This window comes from Scleropages formosus, chromosome 17 (genome assembly GCF_900964775.1).
Source record: "Scleropages formosus chromosome 17, fSclFor1.1, whole genome shotgun sequence".
NCBI classification, from domain to species: Eukaryota; Metazoa; Chordata; class Actinopteri; order Osteoglossiformes; family Osteoglossidae; genus Scleropages; species Scleropages formosus.
The window spans coordinates 6,835,689-6,856,813 of NC_041822.1; the positions used below are offsets into that span (position 1 = coordinate 6,835,689).

At 44.2% G+C, this 21,125-nt stretch overlaps 1 protein-coding gene across 8 annotated transcripts in view; it reads left to right on the plus strand.

Moving 5' to 3' along the window:
- The window catches only part of kank1a (KN motif and ankyrin repeat domains 1a), a 42,755-nt gene extending 38,111 nt beyond the window's left edge, over positions 1 to 4,644 (plus strand). For all 8 annotated transcript variants that reach the window (XM_018759219.2, XM_018759217.2, XM_018759216.2 and 5 more), the window contains 4 exons: positions 1,212 to 1,354; positions 1,536 to 1,736; positions 1,995 to 2,093; positions 4,267 to 4,644. In XM_018759219.2, the coding sequence (XP_018614735.2) occupies positions 1,212 to 1,354; positions 1,536 to 1,736; positions 1,995 to 2,093; positions 4,267 to 4,329 (506 nt within the window). In that variant the 3' untranslated portion in view covers positions 4,330 to 4,644. The remainder of the gene's footprint in view (positions 1 to 1,211; positions 1,355 to 1,535; positions 1,737 to 1,994; positions 2,094 to 4,266) is intronic.
- The last annotated feature ends 16,481 nt before the right edge of the window (positions 4,645 to 21,125 follow it).

The window sequence follows — 21,125 nt, forward strand, 5'->3', positions numbered from 1 at the left end:
GATTTGAGAAATCTAAAAATTTCTGTTCCATACTTTTAAAATATGTTGTATTTCAATGTCCATTGTTAAATTAAGCACAGATTACTTACATTATTCTGTGGTCTTTTTGTTTTTTTTTTATTATTTAAATGGATAACTGTAGAAATGTTTTGATTAACCTGTCACATTTCAATAGCTGCAAAAACATATTAGGTTATAGATGCACTTTTGAGCATGTTTATTGTTGTGTCACGCAGTCTCATGGCTCAGTTCCTATGCAGCCATGTAGTTTAGTGAGGTTGGGAGGGTTATATGACACACAAGGGTTTAAATGCTCCACCATAAGAGCTAGAGTCACAGGGCTCTTCCATAGACTCTGTGTTCACCTTTGGGCTGTAGGTGGCACCAATGTGCTTTGCTACATGCACACAATGTGATGAGCAATTATCCCCTATTCTTTTATACTCATTCACCCAATGCTTTTGTCCACAGCAGCTTACAGTTATTTGTCCATTTATACAGCAGGTTAATGTTTTTTTACAGGAACAGTGTAAATACCTTGCTCAAGGCTGCTACAGCTGAAGGTGGGAGTTGATCTTGTGACCTTTAGGTACAAAGGCAGCAGCTCTAACCACTATGCTACCAGCTGTCCCTGCTGCAGCATTTAAGTGGTATTTCCAGAAGGATATACTTCAGTACTGTGCACATTGTGAAAGCGCTCCAAACCAAGAGCTTTCTGACATTTGCTCCAACAGCTGACTTTGGTACACATGGAAGTGCCTACAGCACAGCCACAGTGGTTTCCAGATTTGTCATTTGTTACTGACCTGCTGGTCGTCATCTCTGTCGTTACTGTGTGACGAAAGCAGGCTCCGCTGACGGAGTTCCTTTAATTATTGCTTTTTATAGATTAAGGCAGTTTAGCCTTCTAGCCTGTACTGTGTGTGCGCTTTGAGTCTGAACATGTCAACCAAGATCCTCACATTTTCTTGTCACTGTGATGGGCTGAAAGTGCCCCAGAGAGGTCCCTTAGTTCCCAGGAGCTGCCTGGCACTCCTTACTTCCTGACTTTACTCCTTACCTTTCCATTGTTTCCTTTCTAGCATATTATGTCCATTTTTACAAAACACACTTTCTGAATAGCTGTACCCGCTTTGACCAGGCCATCCTTCCTGTCCCTTTGTTGGCATGCTGGGACGAAGGAGATGCTCACATTCCTGGCTTTCCTACAGATGTTTGCAACGTCGATCAGCAGAATAAGGCAGGCTACACTCCCATCATGCTTGCTGCATTGGCTGCTGTGGAGACCCAGAAGGACATGAGGGTTGTGGAGGAGCTCTTCGGCAAAGGCGATGTCAACGCCAAAGCGAGCCAGGTCAGTGCTACTGCTGTGTGGCTGAAAGAACAGAGGCAAACCGAGTGAGAATTAAATTGATTTTATTATGTGTTCTTTAAATCTGGTGCTTGAATTCCACTCGGGATCAGTCGCATGCGCTCTCAGCTGAATGTGACCTGCAGATCCCCAGTACAACCTCAGCCATGACTTTTTGTGGCAGGCCGGTCAGACGGCACTCATGCTGGCGGTCAGTCACGGGAGGATGGACATGGTGAAGGCTCTCCTGGCATGTGGGGCAGATGTCAACATCCAGGATGATGAGGGCTCCACAGCGCTGATGTGCGCCAGTGAGCATGGCCACGCGGAGATCGTCAAGCTGCTCCTGGCCCAGCCCGGGTGCGATGCAACCCTTAGTGACAATGTGAGTCCCTGCCCTTCATTATGCCTCATGCTACTGATGGCACGGCGGAAAAAGTGTGTCACTAACAAAGGGTGTCACATATCACCAGCTGCTGTTTAAATCTGCTTTCTTACAATTTAAAGGTCTCCTTATTTACCAGTTGTTTCATGTGCAGTATATAAAGAAGCAGCATTATTTAAATTCAGTAATTTTGTATTACTTGTGAGGTGACCTATTCAGTCATGCAAATAACAGTGTATATGAATCTCTATTCCCCAGGATGAGAGCAATGCCCTGTCCATTGCTCTGGAAGCTGGACATAAGGACATCGCTGTTCTGCTGTACGCTCACGTCAACTTCTCTAAAGCTCAGTCTCCGGTATGTGGATATCAGTTTGGCATCTCCGACTAGAGTGACATTCGAGCTTTGTTGTCATTAGTGTTTTATGAAAACCGTGAAATTCTTGTGCTGCAGCTCTCTCTGGCTACAGAGAAGTACACCTGGGGGGGGGGGGGGGGGGGGGGGGGGGCAAGTATGGGAGGGCAATGGAGGCTTATGAACAATAAGAAAGGAAACAAAACAGTGCAGGACAAGATCACGTAGGGCAGTGCAATACAGACATGAAAACGCTATACAGTTCCATAGTGCAAGGACAGGACAATGACGCTGAAGCAATGGTACAGTTCACAGTACCGCGGGATACAAAGTCGGCACTGGACCTTCAAGTACGTGATGTAAGAGTGAAAGGTGGCACCAGGAAATGACTACTGACGTGCAAATGGCAGCAGAGTTTGGCAGTAACAGTTCAACGCATAGGTAGGTAGTGTAGTGTCGTGTGAGGCCATTGGTGCGAGTTCATTGCTGGTTCCGAGTTGCCGCAGCTGTGGCTGAAGCAGGTGTTGTCTGCAGAGATGCGTTGCTGGAAGTAAGCTGGATGTGTGAGGATACACTCTGCTTTTCTCCAACAGCAGCTGGTGTAGATGCCTTGGAGCTGCGGGACATCTGAGCCAGTGGCTGTGGCCGCAACAGCCCTTTGTAGCAGTCGGAGCTCTTGGGCAGTCATGCTGCCGAAGCACATCGTGACGCATCCTGTCAGGTGCTCTCAGTGGCGTGACGCTACAAGTTTACCAGGGGCTTCTGTCGCGCCCCAGAGCTCTTTAGCACCCTCGGGAAGAACGGTCTCCGTTGAGCCCTCTCGAGGAGGCTCCTGGTGCTCAGAGTCCATGAGGGGGAATCTGAGAGCTGCTATCCACTGGTGGGCTGTCAGCGTGGAGCGCTGTGTCACAGCCTCCGTTTCTCCGCAAGTCAGCAGCTGTCTCCTTTGTCTTGTCCGCATTCAGAGTGACGTTGTTCTCTCGACACTATGCGGATCTCAGGTCATTTTCCTCCCTCCTGTAGACACCCTCGTCACCCTCGCTATGGGGCCGTCATGGTGGTGCTGTGAGCGAACTTGAGGATACTCTGGCCTCCATGCTTTGCTGCTCACGCTGTGTAACAGGGGGCTGGTGCAGCAGCCTAGTGGCACGCTGGTGTTGAGAACCGGGGCTGATGACGATCTGCTGCAATTTCTCGCTCTCTGGAGCCTATTTGTGAAAAAGTGAAACGCTAGCCACAGATGGAGCCGCATAGTCCGAGGTCCCTGGCCTCTAACACCAATTTGTAGTGAATGAACAGCTTCCTGTCAGAGGGGTTTTTCTTTCCATGGTGTCCCACAGCAGTGCGCATTGCAGGGGACATGGCATCCCCCACAGATTTGTTGCACTCGTATACAGACTGCAGTGGCTTCCAGCTGGCAGGTATGTCACGCTTTATGTAAGACATGGCCAGTCTTTCGGGGCACTTCATCACCACAGAGCTGAAAGTGATGGGATGTAGTCATTAAGGGTAGAGGAAGGATATTTCTCTGGTCCTCATAAAGCAGAGCGGGGGCCGTGCGTTAAAAGATGGGGACCAGTTGGAAGTGTCCATGTAGACCCGTGACAGCTGAGTGGCGCACGTCTTCAGGACAAACGACAGGACGCCGGTGCGATTGATACTTCACAGTTACTCTCTTACTCATTGTACTGTCTCTGAAACACTAGTGTGTGAGTGACAGAGAGAGTGTGTTGCACTGATGTATGGATGAGTGACCCAGTGTAAGCAGTGTATCTAGCAGTGTAAGTCGCCTTGGTGAATAAGGTATGTGGGCTGATAACACTACACAGTATCCATTGTAAGTTGCCTGGGAGGAAAGCATCTGCTAAGTGAATAAATGTAAATGTAAATGAAATGTGACAGGTCAGCTTATGTGATTTGGGGCTGTTATAGACACATATGTGTGTACACCGTGGGTTTTTACACCGGTGGGATACGTGGGACGAAACGAGTCTTATTAGAATATCCTGAAACAAAATTGCTTTCTGTGAAGTTACTGCATGTTCATATGTTTTCAACTTTCGCTGGCAGTGGGTTAGGAGTCACTTGTGGCGTAAAGGCCGAGTCATGACGAAATTCCCCACAATAATAGGAAAACAAATCTGTGCGCTTATTGAATTCTGCCTTCCCTCTACAGGGGACCCCTCGCCTTGGGAGGAAGACCTCGCCGAGCCCCACTCGGAGGAGTGTGTTTCATTAGGGGGTGTGCACTGGACTCTGTTGCCTGCCTCCTTCCAGGCCCCCATGCTGCTATTGCTTCATATTCAGGGGCACCAGGAGTCATTTTCCCATGGGAAGTGTTTGGTTGAAGTGAAGTGTGTGAATGAGCCAAGCCTCCATCATGCTGAGTAAAGGCCCCCCAGCAGCTGGCTTTGTGCTATTATACATTTTTCTTTTTCCTTTCTTTCTTTTTTTAAAAAACAGCATATTTTCTTGCAGTAGTAATTAAACTGCTAATATGGAAGCATGTTGGAGGATCACATTTATGATAAATTTTCAGTATAGATCCATAAAATAACAACAACCTGAAAGCCTTTTGAACTTTGACACATTGAATGTACTGAAAAATGTAAAAGGTTGTGCCTGAGCTCACTAGCATCTGTCAGTGAAATAGAAGATCCTGATGATTATGCTAAGGATGTATTTAGCTGGAGGACAGGAGGTAAATAAATGCGGCAGTTATTGCTGTTGAAGTCTATCTGTTATTATGCAGCATATCTCACTTGATCTGCTGGTTTTATACTTTTCCTGCTGTTTGAACTGGACACAGGACCCAGTTAAATGTCTCTTAGCAATAAGTTCAACTTAGAAGCATCTGTCCCTGTCATCTTTTGTGTTCCAATAAGAAATCAGTATTTATATATACAGTATATAACACACACACACCATAATAATTCCCCAAGTAACGTTTACCCTCATTGCTCTGTACAATTTACTGCATATATATTTCAATATCATCTGTGAAAATATTTTCTTGTTGGATATCAAGTTTAACTTTTATATGAAAAATTCAGTTATATATTTAAGAATCAATGTTTTAATATTGTATGAGCCCTATTAACACAACATTAATTATATATATATTGGTTTTTTGTTTTTAAGATTCAAGTATTGTCAACCTTTATATTATTTTCATTGCCTGCACTTGTTTTTTTTAAACCAAATGTAAATCCACACAGGCAATTTTTTTTCTACTTTTTAAAATTTTCTACAGTGCCCCCTTGTCCTATGCCTATCTTTGAGCTCTTCTAAATTTCTAATTCTGCACTAACCTCCGTATCTGAATGTTATAAATAAAAATGCAGCTTTGATTTTCAGCTTGGACTAGCTTTACCAAGAATTCTATTTTTTTATTCCTGCATATATAAGTCTCAAAACAGTGTTAAGCCATGCATATGATTAGCTATAGTAATATAAAGAAAATATTTACAAGTATTTTAAGGATACAGTCAGTGTTTCAGTGTACTCGGGGTGAAACCCCAATATAGTACTAGTACTGTACATCTTTTAATCTCTGTATAATCATATTGACATGCAAATAAAAGCTGCTCTTTCCATGTTTTGTGGTTGATTGTTTTGCATTGATTCATTTGGCAGCTGCTTTTCTCCAAAGCAGGTTACAGTGAATTCAGTGTAGTATTTAGCTGACAGCGAACTCTGGGATTTACCCCACATCTACTGTTCCGGTACTCCGAGGCAGCAGAACTACTTACTGAGCACATCTGACCTTAGATATATTGTACGGACTTCCGTTACGGTTAGGTTTAGGGTTACGGTTAGGGTTATGTTTACAGGGTTTCTTCTACTGAACCACATTCACATGCATGTATGGCCAATGACCAGTGAGGCTTGGTCAATCTTACATTTCACTGAACTCTAAGTAACCAATTCATTGTACTGAATTCACTCCCCTGTGTACCTATTACAGATTAGGATTGTTCTTCATTTCAAATGTGTTTGCTATAGTAACATCTGGACAGCTATAACTGTATGCATTGGCCGTAAAAAAATGAGTCGCTAAAGTTTGTACGGGGCAAACCTGCTGGTGCACTTTAAACCTGGAAAAAAAGGAGCTTCAGTGGAGGAAGGAAAGTAAAAGGTGTAACTGTGCATTGTCTCAAGTTATTCAATCCTTGTGGGACTTTCAGAACAACACTTTGAAATTTACTGACCTACTGGGTTTGGCCCCTGGACGCCTGAAACGCTGTACCTTTTGAGTGGTGAAGATCCTCCCTTTCACTACCTTATATACACAAAGGTGAGAATATAGCTATTGGTGCGGTGCGGCGCTCCGCTCATTGACGTCGAGCAGATGGTGGCTTCCCGTCTCGTGGTACTGAACATGCTGGCACTGCAGCCTTTGGGGTTAGGGTTAAAGGTCAAAAATCAAGTGTCGGGGGTCAAGGGTTAGGGTTACGGTTAGCATTACAGGGTTAGGGTTATGGTTAGGGTTAGGGTTAGGGTTATGTTTACAGTTAGGGTTACGGTTAGGGTTACAGTTAGGATTATGGTTAGGTTTAGGGTTATGATTAGGGTTAGGGTTAGCACTACAGGGTTCCTTCTCGTAACCAGTGCGCTTTGTAGCGGAAAACTAAAAGTACCGAGGCTGCTCCTGGGCCACACAAGAGTCACCTTTCTCAACAAACTCGCAAATTTCCTGACCTCTAACTAGGATCATCCAACTGAAGACCAAGCGCAGAACGTCGGAGGTCCTCTGGACACATTAAAATCGAGGAAATGTGACTTATACAGCAACACGTTTGTTTCCTCCCCTTTTCAGTTCTCGTTCGCCTTTCCTTCCCTCTCATCATTCCTCTTACTGCTGTTACCTCTTATTTCTTTTACGTTCACATATACATTTACTGTTTTTTTCGTTCTTCTTGCGTGCTACAGGGGAGCAGCGGCTGGGTGCCTGTCAAGGCCAAAAACACGTGTTTCGGATGAACTGGTGAGTCCGAACCAGCCGTAGTGCATGTGTATTTCAGCGAATGAGTGTGCGTCATTGCTGTGTAGCGGGATCGTCCAGTATGTACTCTGCCTCTCACCCTGTTCTTCCTGAACGCGCTCTGGATCACCGTGACCTCAGTCGGACCCCAGGTATTAATACTGCATGGACAGGTTTCCTTGTTCTTTCTTCTCATTTTCTTTAAAGGCTCATATTTATTGTCAGCTCTTTGCTTTGGAGTCATAACCTATATCTTCTTTATTCTAAAGCACTATTTAAAATAATAATAGCTTATTTAAACACTACGTAAGTTATCTCCGAAACTCTTTCTCTTAACATGTTTCAGCTGCAGCTCTCACAACTCGGAAGAGGTGATAGTAATGAAGGAACGCGCGGATACGGGAACGTGGCTACAGAAAGAGTTCGTGTGAGTGGGGCTTCAGAAAGTGTCCAAAACTGTCTCGTGTAGCAGAAAGAGACGACAAGAGCTACTGGTCATTCCTACAGCCGAAATGGTCATCCTGCCTGTATCAGAGTGGACTATTTCTGCACCTTCAGGTCTCTCCGTCTCTCTGTCCCGCTGTCTCTCTTTCTCTCTGTCTTGCTGTCTCGCTTTCTCTCTGTCTCTCTGTCTCCGTCCCTCTGTCTCTTGTCCCTCTATCCCTGTGTCTCTGTCCCTCTGTCTTTCTGTGTCTCTGTCCCTCTGTCTTTCTGTGTCTCTGTCCCTCTTTCTCTGTGTCTCTGTCTGTCCCTCTGTCTCCCAGCGTCTCTGTCCCTCTGTCTCTCTTTCTCTCTGTCTCTGTCCCTCTGTCTCTTGTCCCTCTATCCCTGTGTCTCTGTCCGTTTCTCTTTCTGTGTCTCTGTCTCCCTGTCTTTCTGTCTCTGTCTCTCTTTCTCTCTGTCTCCATCCCTCTGTCTCTCTGTCCCTCTTTCTCTGTGTCTCTGTCTGTCCCTCTGTCTCCTTGTGTCTCCGTCTTTCTGTATCTCTGTCTCTTCTTCTCTCTGTCTCCCAGCATCTCCATCCCTCTGTCTCTCTGTCCTTCTGTCTCTTTCTCTCTTTCTCTCTGCCTCTCTGTCTCGCTGTCCCACTGTCTCTCCTTCTCTCTTTCTCTCTGTCTCCCAGTGTCTCTGTCCCTCTGTGCCTCTGTCTTTCTGTCCCCCTGTCTCTCTGTCTCTCTGTCCTTCTGTGTAGAATTCACTAAATACACAGTGTTCACTAAATACTACACAGCGCTCACTGTATGTTGCCTAGGGGAAAAGCATCTGTGACAAGTGTAAATGTACCAGTTTTCAGTGCAGTAAAATACCCTGCCATATGACAATTAGAAGGGTGTCGCTTTTGCAAGTCAGTTTAGATTATTCTGGAGAAATTCAAGTGAACTAATACTATGTATGATTTAAGTCCATTTCATGAGACCCTGGGTATGATGGCTTCATTTAAAACCTTTTCACTTGGAAGTCTTTGCATCGTAACAACTAGTGCCAGCAGATGGCAGACATTCGTCACACATGTTACTGTTACTATTGTTACTGTAGGTTAATTATGGTATTGTAAAAATAAATTAAATGCAATTAAAATTAACTGCACTCTAATTAAGTGACACTCAAGCTGAATACAGTATGTGCATACAGTATATATTGCTTCCAGAAGCAGTGGACGGGTTTGATGAACTTTACAGTCCAGCTACACACACACACACACACACACACACACACACACACACACACACACACATTTTCAGAACCGCTTGTCCCATATGGGGTCGCGGGGAACCGGAGCTTACCCGGCAACACAGGGCGTAAGGCCGGAGGGGGAAGGGACACACCCAGGATGGGACGCCAGTCCGTCGCAAGGCACCCCAAGCGGGACTCGAACCCCAGACCCACCGGAGAGCAGGACCTGGTCCAGCCCACTGCGTCACCGCGCCCCCCCCAGTCCAGCTACATGAAGATAAATATAAATTACAGATCAACGTCCATCAGCATTCTATTTGGTGAAGCTGAATTCAGAAGGGATGGACACGCATGCCAATCTGTGTTCTGAAGATGTTTTCTACTTTAAAACAGAACACGTTTTGAGCAGGCATACGCACATGGTGTATCTTTTGGCTTATGCACGAATTCCCGGCCCAGTGGTATTATGAATGACTTCACATGCGGCTCAGTCTTGTTCCTTGTCCAGCGCTGCTGATTCTGCAGCCGACATTCCGGCTCAGTGACTAAACCTGGCATGGCGGGGTCCTGTTTCCTTGCCGCTTTGCCCCCGCACGCCCTGTTTGTTTTCCTGCTAGCCTGGGCTGGAAGCACTGCTGAACTGTTAACCCTTCTCTGGGTGGCATAATTACTGGTACAACTTCTCTGGTGCAAAACCCAATTCCATGAGTCCCTGCTGCCGAGCTCTCTTTTTACATGCGGTGTACTTGTACCTTGTGTTATGAACATCTGAGTTATGAATTTTTGAAGATATGAATATTTCCCAGGGGGGTGCGGTGGCGCAGTGGGTTGGACCAGGGTCCTGCTCTCCAGTGGGTCTGGGGTTCGAGTCCCGCTTGGGGTGCCTTGCGACGGACTGGCGTCCCGTCCTGGGTGTGTCCCCTCCCCCTCCGGTCTTACGCCCTGTGTTACCGGGTAGGCTCCGGTTCCCCGCGACTCCGTATGGGACAAGCGGTTCCGAAACTGTGTGTGTGAATATTTCCCAGTTAATTTATTAGATTTTAAATGCATTTTCTTCAGCATGTTATTTTCTGAATTTGTCGCAGAGCAAACATTGTCTGAATGTCTGCTTCCCACCACTGGAAGCCACTCAGAATAAAAACTCAAATCGGGCTGAGGGATGGGTGGCTTAGCATCCCGGAGCTGTACAGGTACATTTTCAGCCAGCATATTTTTTATTTATTGTAGCTAAATCCAAGAATTTTACAGAGCTACCTAGCGAATAAATAGAAGTGTCTCTTATTACACTTTTTTGATTAGAAATCAATAAAGAACAAACACTGATGAGCACGTTTATGTGATGCACGGATCTCTTCCTTGGGGCCACATTTGTGAAAGATTGCCCTGGGACATACAGTCAGCAATTCAGGTGAAACACTTTTTAATACATTCTTCCTTTTGCGAACCTCCGTTTACTGCAACCCCCTCTCCTTTGTTTCATTCTGCTGTACCTCTAATATATAGGAGTGATTCACTGAGTAGGATGTTGTGAAGATGATGTATTTTTTTAAATTTTTCAGTCAGTAAGTTGTATTCTGTCTCATACCTTATGGTTCCGGTATTGAGGAACATCGAGACCCTGCATTGGAGCAGCTGATGAAAACAGAATAAATAATGTCTCGCTGCAAATTTTTAATTAAGTATAGCTGTAGATGTTTTAACAGAACCTAACCCTTGAATAAATTGAAGCATTAGGATTTACTCTATAGCTTTTATTGTTATTAATATTTATTATTACTATGCATGACCGTGATGAAGTTGTCGGACTTGTGATTCACTCTGAGATACTAACATATTTCCAGTCCCAGTTGTGTTTCTAATATAAGATACAAAGAGAATTGCTTTAGTTATGTAGAATGCATCAGTCTAGGAGAGTTTGCTGCATGTGACCATGTTCACTTTAGGAACAGGACCACATTAGTTGCCTAAAACAATGCCAAAGAGTACAAATTCAGAAAGCGGCATTTTGCTAAGATAATCTTGTTTGACTTTCATAAGATACACATTAATGGTACAGGATGGTTCCTAGAAAAAAAATTGAATTTCACAAATATTGAATGTTACATTAAGCACACCTTTGTCCTTTTCATGGTTATAGCATCCCACAATGTTTATTTTTTTCTCAGATTTTATTTGCCATAAAACTTGATATATAAGGCCGTGCCGTACCCTTCAGTTACACATTATTACGGGAACTGATGGAGTTATACAGATGAGTCCTATGAATATGCCTCATTCACCTAGCTACTCATTTTGTAGATTTATGTTAAAAAGTATCCCGTTGTATCAGATGGCTCATGTGAAGAAGAAATTAAATCTATATTTCCTCAGTGTTCCAATCTGAGTGTTTTATTCTCCTGCGGTGCTGATGGGGCCATATTTCAAAAGGGTTGATGCCATTGAGATTCTGATGGCAACATATTGTTCTGGGGTCACTGGCTCCGTCAGACAACTGCAGGTTGGGAACGAATTTCAAAGGTTAATGGTGTTGTCTATCACAGGGGACAACAAACGGATTGGAGAGCTGTGCTGAGGAAAAAGCAAGTTCTACACTTAGTACAGCTTTTATTTTATTTAATCACCCATTTATTAATTGTGTGTGGAAAGGGGTGCGCAGCCAACAGTTGAAACATTTACATTTACATTTATTCATTTATGTAAATTAAGTAGTCTCCTAAGTTCAAATATACAGCAATTCATTTAGAAAAATGAAACTGAATAAAATAGTTGTGATGCACTTGTATTTAAAAAAGATTTCAGAAATAATTAACAATGAATAATTAACAGCGATGACAAAGTGTTTCTAAACTATACTTGTAAATGATGCAGCTGATCAATCAGTCATGGCAATATTGGTCTGATTGCCTGTTTAGAAATGTTCACAAAGCAATACAGCGTTCATTCCTCTGCTAGGGAGTCTCCTGCCCTTTGTGTGATCTTCTGGTTGGCAAGACAATCCCAGACCCATTGTCTTGGACAGGGCAGCAGTCGATGGGCACCCCCACCTTTGCACGTCCACTCAACCAGTTTGTGATGGAGTTGCGTTGCATTGGAAATTCAAACCACCATTTGTCTTCCCATGTTCAGTGTCAGAATGAGGGAGCGAAGAATAAGCAGTGAGTTGTAGAAAACTGCAGCAGCTCTGAACTTCAGGCCGTTACTGGAAAGGATATGAGAGAATTCAAAGAGATGTTGTGGCCAAGGCTTGCATGTGACCTCTGACCTCATGCAATATCTGCACATCATGCAGCGGACTCTGCTGCGTTCAGGTCGGAACTAATGATGCAAGTCTACAGACATCCATGTTCCTGAGGAAATGAGCCTGCTCATTATTCATGAAAAACAGTATCTTTTGTACGGAAGACAGTGAACAACAACATGAAGAAGTTACACAGGGAAAGGGAAGGCAACTTGAATGAAGCGGAAGAGACTATAGAGCAAAGCAAAACAAAGGTACACGAGAAGAAAGGCTCAACTCCCAGATAACTTGCCATTTTAGGTAGTGATCTCTTTTAGTCATTAAAACTAGTGTACAATAAAATTTTGTTCGGAAAATATCTCGTATGTCTAGACTGCAGTCACTGAAGTGCATTTCAGTATGTAGCTAATGTGTAACACGACGGTGCAGCGGGTTGTGCTCCTCTCTCATACTGTGCGCCTGTTTAGGTGATGTGAACAGAGCTCCATCTGTGTGAAGTTGCCACGTTCTCCCCATGTGGCTTTTGTTGTACTTTGGATGTTCTCATTTGTCTGAGGTCAGCTGGTAACTTTAGAGTTTGCCCTTAGTTCATTATTGCATGTGTGGCTCCATTGTGACGGTGTGGAACCTCGCCCAGGGTATTCCCTCCTAGCCTTGTGCCCCTGGTCTCTGGGATGGGCTCTGAAATGTTGCAGCAATGTCTTGGACCGGCGCTTAATGATAATGAGTAATGAGTGAGGCAGTGAGTATGACACTTAACCACTCGACCTGACAAAGTGTCCATATACACTAGTACCGATAGGCCTCGAATTACAGCATAAGCCACTTGGGTTGATCCCGACTTTCGACGGCTCTCCCATCAACCTTATTACATTTTCAAGTCCTGGCATTTGCCCATAACGTCTAGCAAAGTCCATTCCATCTGCCACACGATAACATCGGCTGCTCGCACCCATATTTCTCACCGAATCAGGCAGTGCTTCTATGAGCTACTATGCACAGCGTCGTTTTATTTACGGAATATTTGTTTACAACGGCTAGCAAGCAGAAATATGAACATTTTGGTGGTGCAGAAAAAAGCAAAATAGAACAGATTTAGAAATGAAAGTGAAAATAATAATGCAGCATGAAAATGTTGTACTTTATATTATGATTCTAGGGTTAGTACGATTTTAACTTGAATAATGTGTGAAATTCGTGGAAAAAATGTACGAAGTCCTGTTATACGATAGTATTCATGCAGGTTAATTGTTTATATACAGTCTCCTCATGGTTTATGCAATCCAGCATAAGGGGATTGTGACTTACGATAAGGTCCTTGGACTGGAACTCCAAAAAAAAGATCAAGGGTTACCTGTAGCGTGCATTTCAAACACCGGAGTTACAAATTCTCACACGTCATGATGTCTGACACCAAGGAAATTACATAAAAAATACTGGTGTCACTTTTCCTCCATCAGGTGCCATTCATGCAGTAGTAGAAATGTCAAAAATACACACACACACACACACACATTGACTGAAACCACTTGTCCCGAGGAGGGTCATGGCGAGCCGGAGCCTAACCTGGCAACACGGGGCGCAAGGCTGGAGGGGGAGGGGACGCACCCAGGATGGGGTCAAAAATATAATCAAATTTAATGTGAAAAAGCTACAAAAATACAGCTTTTTGTAGCACTGTATATATATATATATATTATATATATATATATATATATATGGTTAAAAAAATAATAACGTAATTAGTTTAAAGTAGATGCACTGGTATCGGCAAAGCATCATTCCCGCATTTTGTGGCGAGAAGTATGTTTGCTGTGATTGTTCCTAAAATCAGCCGTTGTTAAAATAAACATGAAAAGATATGCGTCACACCAACATGTACTTGACCCATAGAGGCAGAGCTTGAACTGGCGCAGGTTCTGTCAAAGCCAGTCTACTCTTGCACAAGGCTTGGACACCACAATAATTTATTCCGTTTTACGACGGTACTGATGTCTGCCATAAAACACCTGAAGCGGATGGCATTCTGAAGAAGTTTATGAAGTTTATTATTATCAGGAGAGTTTTTACATAGTTCCCTATTCAGAAATCCGGCCGTACATAAACAGGACAAGTTTCTTATTTTCCTCCCCCTCTGATTTTTGCGAGTGCAGATGTCCAGTAGTGAGGGTCGCATGTCCAGCACAACGCATCCCCTGTATTCATATTACTCACCTCCTGTCTGAACAGGCCCTAACCACCCCCCCCTCCCTGCCAAACCCCCTCCAAAAATGCAGTAAGCAGCCCTTGAGTAACTGACACCCCCACCTTCACGGGCCCATTAAGTTTTATCCAGAGTTTATCAAGAGTGTAGTTAAGTACATCTGAGGGAGGTCCACACAGTAAGCCAAGGACACGTACAAAAACAAAAATAAAACCTTTATTATGTCCCTTTATGCTCTTCATCAGGACTTAAAGTGACAGGAACTACTTTCTGGGCATTAGCTAATGACTACAAAATGCTACCCCGAAGCTCTGCGCTGCTTTCCAAAATCTGGTGCCATATGAACAGGTGTAAGGAATCTGTGTGAGGAATGTACTGTTTTGCTCCAAGCCACACAAGCACGAGGGGGGGCTGGGGGGTCAGGGCCTGCTCGGACCGGAGGTGAGTGATATGAATAATTGATTGAACTGAATAATATTGACCTTTGGCTAATTGACTTAGTCTGTGCTTTTCTTCACTGCCTAAGAAGGGATTTGCATTTACATTTATTAATTTAAGCAACAACAAGATACATTATTCATTTATCCAAAACGGTGTCAATGTAATAATTCATTTTCCCTAAAGCAACGTACTCAGAGAACAATATAAAAAATGCACTACAGCAACCAAAGGATGCAGACATGATGATGTGATGCTTGAGTACAGTCAGTATGAGTTGGGTTATGGGTTCAAGGGCTGTAAATATGGGTTGGGCACAATGGGTTAAAGAACAGTGACATATATAGCTCCTGACTCAGTGAGTTTTCGCAGGCTGTGATGCACTTTAAATCCCTCCGTGAGCTTCAGCCTTGGAAGGTCATCTACTCTTTCTGCTTTACTAACAAGCTCTTGGGGGCACGGGGGTGCGGTGGTGCAGTGGGTTTGGCCAGGCCGTGCTCTCCGGTGGGTCTGGGGTTTGAGTCCCGCTTGGGGTGCCTTGTGATGGACTGGCATCCTATCCTGGGTGTGACCCTCCCCCTCCAGCCTTGTGCCCTGTGTTGCCGGGTTAGGTTCCGGTTTGCTGCGACCCCACTTGGGATAAGTGGTTACAGACAATGTGTGTGTGTGTGACAAGCTCTTTCCAAACTCGTGCGTTCTGACCCTATGGCAGGTGTGAGGCATTGCTGAAGGACATCCAGCCAAACCTGTCCGCCTTCACCTTGGAGGGCTAAGAGAAGACAAGGCTAGTTCCCACCCTGAGCGGCCAAATTGATGAAGCATTTCTTCCAGCCAGCTAGTTCACTAATGTTGAATTCCACACCCTTGGACGCTGCACTCTGTTTTCTAATAAATAGTTATCATGTAACAATGACTTAGGGTTATACTGAGGGTATGAGCAAAATTACAGTAATCAGTGTAATAGAACCAGCGGCCATTAAATGATAGAAGAAGCAAAACAGACAACCAGGGACCTTCGTGACATTTCAGCAAGACTTCTCATGCAAGTTACGTGCGTATGCTGGGAGAGAGCGATGAAGGCGTCTATAGCTGCACTGGCATTTCCAAACAGCTTTGATGCATATTTCCACCAACCGCCGCCGCTTCCGCTCATTTCCCGCCATTTTCCGCTCACACTTCCTGGTTCTGCCAGAGGTTGGCGCGTTTATTTCCCGCCGGCGGGTAATCAGTTGGCCAAATAGGGGCCCGAATAACCTTCAGGAGTGCGACGCTGTCCTTCCGCGGCTCCGCTGTCTTTGGAAAATTGCCTCTGGAGTTAGTGAGCGGGAACAGTTAAGATTTACAAACAATGATGAAGCTTGTCATGCGTCTTTCTCCATTCATCACACCGGCGCCATGGCAGGGGCGGTGAAGTGTTCTTCATAAAAAGCAGCTCGGTGTGAAATACGCCCCTGCGCCGTGTTTACTGCGGGGAGCTCGTCAGCGGCGCTCCGCTGTAAATCCCGGGCGGGAGGTGACACCGCCGTCCATCACCCGCGCGCCGCCTCACCTCGGCCGCGCCGCCCCGGGAGCGCGCACCGGGCCCTCGGCGCCCGCAAGAGATTCTGCTCTTGACTTATATAGGAATTTCGGTGTTATATGAGACAGCGCGCTTCGTGCCTTCTTTCGCTTGGCTGTTAAATGATAGTTTTCTTTTTGGAGGGAAAAAAAACACAATAAAAAAAACTTTAAAGGAGTTGCAGATAGAAGCATTTGCCTTTGTGTTTTTAGTGTGTTTTGACTACCGAGCCGTTGTTCCGGTGTTGTCTGTAACAGCGCGGCGCTCTGCATTTGCACAAAGAATTGTTGGAAAAGTACCGCGTACTGTGAATATATTCATTTACTTACTGCTGTCACTGTCCGTGTTAAGCATCCTGTTAATATAATTCTATGACGTCACTTTTTCTTGAAAGCATTTGTTTTGTGGAAGCATCACATCGTAAGTCTCTCAGAGCAAAGACACCAACTACGCAAGGAATTGTAATATTTTTTCACCTGGTGGCTCACGGTGGCTTGGCTGTTTGGACATGGGTTTGAATCCAGCCGTGGGATCCCTCTGGGTACTCCCGTTTCCTCACACAGTCCAGAGATGTGTTTCAGGTTCAGTGGCAATGCTAGATTGCCCGCAGTGTGTGTGGTTACCCTGCGATGTACTGGCATCCTGTCCAGGGTATAGTGTCCCTAGCCTCATGTCCAGTCATTCCCGTCATTCCCGTCATTCAAGGCTCCAGAGAGCCGCAACCCTCGCAAAGCCAAAGGGTTATGAAGTGTGAATGAATAAGCAAAAAATTTTTTACAGCAGATTGAACATTAAATTGCCATAAAGATGTTGTTACTTGCAACCTTTTTGTTTTATTTTGGTCTTGTAGCTGCAAAATTTTCTGTACAAAATACAGCCCAAAGATGGTATGTCATTAATCATTACAAATTGATCTGTGAAAACAGGCAGTATTTGTAAAAAAATTACCAGGTAATTACAGAGGGAGAAAAAAGAGCCACAAAGAGAGCGAGAAGGTGTCAAAATACATTAATAAGTATTTGATATTGTTGCTTTCATGTTACCTTATTTAGAGTGTTTCTGAGCAGAAACCTACTACCTTAGATAGCTTCCAAGGTTTCCTATTCATACTGCTAGACATTTTACCGTAATTACCTTGCTTTGCATGAACAAAGGGTATACAAGTCCCTTTTTGTGGATTTAACCTCCAGCCTTTTTAGCCACAAATCTAATCACCTTGCAACTCGGCTAATTACGATGACTGTGAATATCGAACTTGTAAAGGTTCGACCCAAAAGGTCCGCCGTCCTTCCTGTGGCGCACTGCGGCGTGCGTAAATCAGCGGCCGGTGAAGAGGCAGCGGGAAACTGTCTCTTCTTGCTGGTGCTCACATAAAGCGCCTGAAGGCTCCCTCTTATTCAGCACATCACCGGACTCTGAAATGGCCCAGGATTCAGGGGACAGTTAGCAACTCTTTTGTGTCAGCCTGTCTGACACTCATCATTGGTGTGCTAAATGCCCTGGCCCAGTCCTATAGATTTGTTAAATACCAGGGTAATTGCTTGCTTTGTGCTCCAGCACTGCAGTAATGTGTTGTACAACATCCCTATTAGCTGTTGCCTGGGGCTCGCAGGACATTAAACAGACAAGGCTCTATGGTTTATGTGCCATATTACCAACTGTCCAACTTCGAGTGCCACAATATACAATGTGTGCTTGCGACTGAGAACGGTGGTGGCGAAATGGTGTTTTGTACACAGCAGCACTCCGCTATTCAATCAAAGGACACCGAATAAAAGCAAACACGTTTATTTATTTATTACAGTTTTTCTCAATCCTTTTGACACATTTCTCCGAATGAACGTAACTGCTCTCGAAACAATTAACGCAGCCGACTAAACACGCTGTTACCTTGACCGAACTGTTCAAATTCCACTGCATAATAAAGTACTGCCTTTTATTCTACTAATACATTTACTAAAATTAAATACTAACATCAAAAGTACAAGTGTATGCACTGTTGATTGTAGAATGCAGTCTTGTGCACACACGCAAATACATGAATGCAGATACATGTTTATCGTGAAGTTCTCTACTGAGGAGTTCTGTTGTATAATAATGAGTTGTCTGAAAGAAAAAAAAAAAAATATATGCACTGCAATCACTGAACTTTATTGATCATGCCTCTCATTCACATCTGGCCAGGGAATTTCATCTACATCACAACATATATTCTCACGAGCCATGCATCGTGGGAAAAAACGTCATGAATGTTGAATCCATGCTTGACAAGCTTCTGCCTCAACATCTCCACAGGCCTCTTCCATTGCTTGAAGAAGACTTACTTGGCTGTAAGGGTTGCGATCATACACTTTCCATCTCCAAGAGGAGAAGAACTCCTCAACTGGATTCAGGAAAGGAGAATATGATGGAAGGAACACCATCCTGAAATGCGGGTGATGCTCAAGCCACTCCTGCATCAGCGCCGAATGGTGGAATGGCACATTGCCCCAAACAGCTACAACCTGCGGGAAGAGGATTTCACTGAGGGAGTTCAAAAAAATCTGTATCCTTTCGGTGTTGTATGGCCCCAAGACAGCATTGTGTGCCACAACAGCAGTAGTTGAAATTGCGGCAGACCTGGTGATGTTGCCTCCTCGCTGTCCAAGGACTGTGGCACGATGGCCAATCACATTCCTCCCCCTTCTCCTTTTTTTTGTTAAGATTGAAGCCAGCTTCATCAATATACTGGTACTCAAAATGAGTAGCACTGCTATCCAACTCCAAAATCCTCTAGCGTAAGAACACAAGGTAGAATAAGTTAGTGTTTTCTAAAGTAATGGTAGTGATTGCAAAGTTTCTACTGTAAGTGTTGCAGAGCAGTCCAGGTTCCCAGTTTCACACAGCGCTATGCCCAGAGACGCCTGAATTTGCCACTTAGAGTGGAATAGTACAAAGACACATAACATCCAGGGAAACAATATCTTTCTATTTACGGTACAAGTGCAGTTATTGTGTGGCTTACATTTACTTGAACAAATTGGAATCTCAACTCCTTCACTCTGATAGAGTTCCTCTCAAAGGGCACTTTGTATGCCTGCTTCATCCGGATGGCATTTCTCTTACAACACGATCAATTCTGGCAAGACTGCATTGCTGAATATTCTGGAATACTTGGTTGTCCTCTATTATCCTTTGCTGGATTTCTTTGAGGCGGATGGTGTTGTTCTGGAACATCATGTCAACAATGGCATGCTTTTGTTCAATTGAAAAGAGTCTTGTTCGCCCACCTGAATGTTGTCAAACTTCCATTCTGACAAATGTTTGGACGAGTACGAACACTTATAGTAGAGAAGTAGAGTACTAGAGTCTAACTATAACGGTACAACGGTATGATTACTTACCAGTTTTCACCCTGAAATGTGTGGATAATTGAAGCCACTGTGGATTATGATTTACAGTATGGCATGATCAATTAGGGTGGCCCTCATTTCATTTGAAACCCATCTGTACCCAATCCTTCTGCCTCTCCTCCCTCCTTTTCCACCCTGCTGTCCCCTTCATCTCTGCTCATGTCTTGTTACATTTTCTTCTCTTGCTCTTTCCACTCTACCATTGCCCTCCACTCTACCCATCTCTTCTCCCTCTACTCCTCTCCCTTCTCCTCTTCCTACATCCTCATCTCCTCTCCCCTCATTTCCCTCTACCTCTTCCACTCTTCATCTTCCTCTACCCTCTCCACCACCTCTCACTCTTACACGTCTTCCTTTTCCCCTTCTTGTATTAATAAATCAGCAGATATCAATTTGGGGCCCACTGAGAACATACCATGTCTAGCTGAGCATTGAACAAATGACAAGAGTTTTGCTTGTGTTTAGCAAAATGGTACATAAATGTTTGTGATTTGTGTTAAACCAATGAAGTACACGCAATTGCTTTTTTTCCTGATATATGACAATTCTAGTTGGCTGTATGAACTGCTGTGCAAACATTGCAGAATTTTGTGCACAGTGTTTTGGGAAAAGTATGCATGTCATTTGAAAGTAGTATGAGATAGACAAGAACTTAAATGTATTTAGGATAATTACAAAGTGTTCAGGTGGATGTGTTAATTGTTTTGAGAGCAGTGACTGGAGTTTTGAGTAATGTGTCAAATTGATTGAGAAAAACTGTAACACATCACAATGACACCCAACTGAGAGCTAGTTTCTCCCCACCTCCCATACTTCTATATTCCGAGGACTTACCGTCCTACTTTTTCGAAGAGTAACTTGTGTTATGTGTCAACGGCAAACTTCCCGACACATTGATGAGGGCTAAAGCCCTGCTCCTATAATTTCTTGAGCAAGTAAAAGACCAAAAAAAGATAGCTGGGTCCTTCTTGGCTAGTTTACTGGCCATGTCATTCCGTTTTGTGACTCACTTTTGCACAAAAAGATGAGTTAGCGATGCAGGACCCCAATGGCTTCTGTGTTTCATTAACCTCTGACCCTCATGGCACCTGGTCTGCTGGCGACCAGAGCCTGCTGCGTACGTCCCCATCCCCAAGTGACTGCTGTAACCAATAGACGTGTCCGCTTTGCAGTCATCTAGAAGGAGAAAACCGGAAATCTGCTCACGAAAACCTTTTCTAAATAACAAAATACGAACTCAAAAGCCTGATATGTTATTTTCCGTCGATCGTGCGCTTCTTGCGTTTGGTACCTATTTCAGAGAACTCAAGTTGAAACTGTGTTTTTCAGTCGGGGCTTATGAACACAATTCTCAACTATTTCCTATAAGCGTAAGTTTCACAGACTTTTGTCATGTGATTCCATGTCATTTTACCATTTACGTTGTTAAATTTGGCAATATTGCCTGACACTGGCGTCACTGAAACCCTTAGACGGTGCACAATTTAAAGGAGAAAAAAATAGATGATTTATGAGCGCAGAGCCAGATGACAGGTTGTGTCAGGAGCA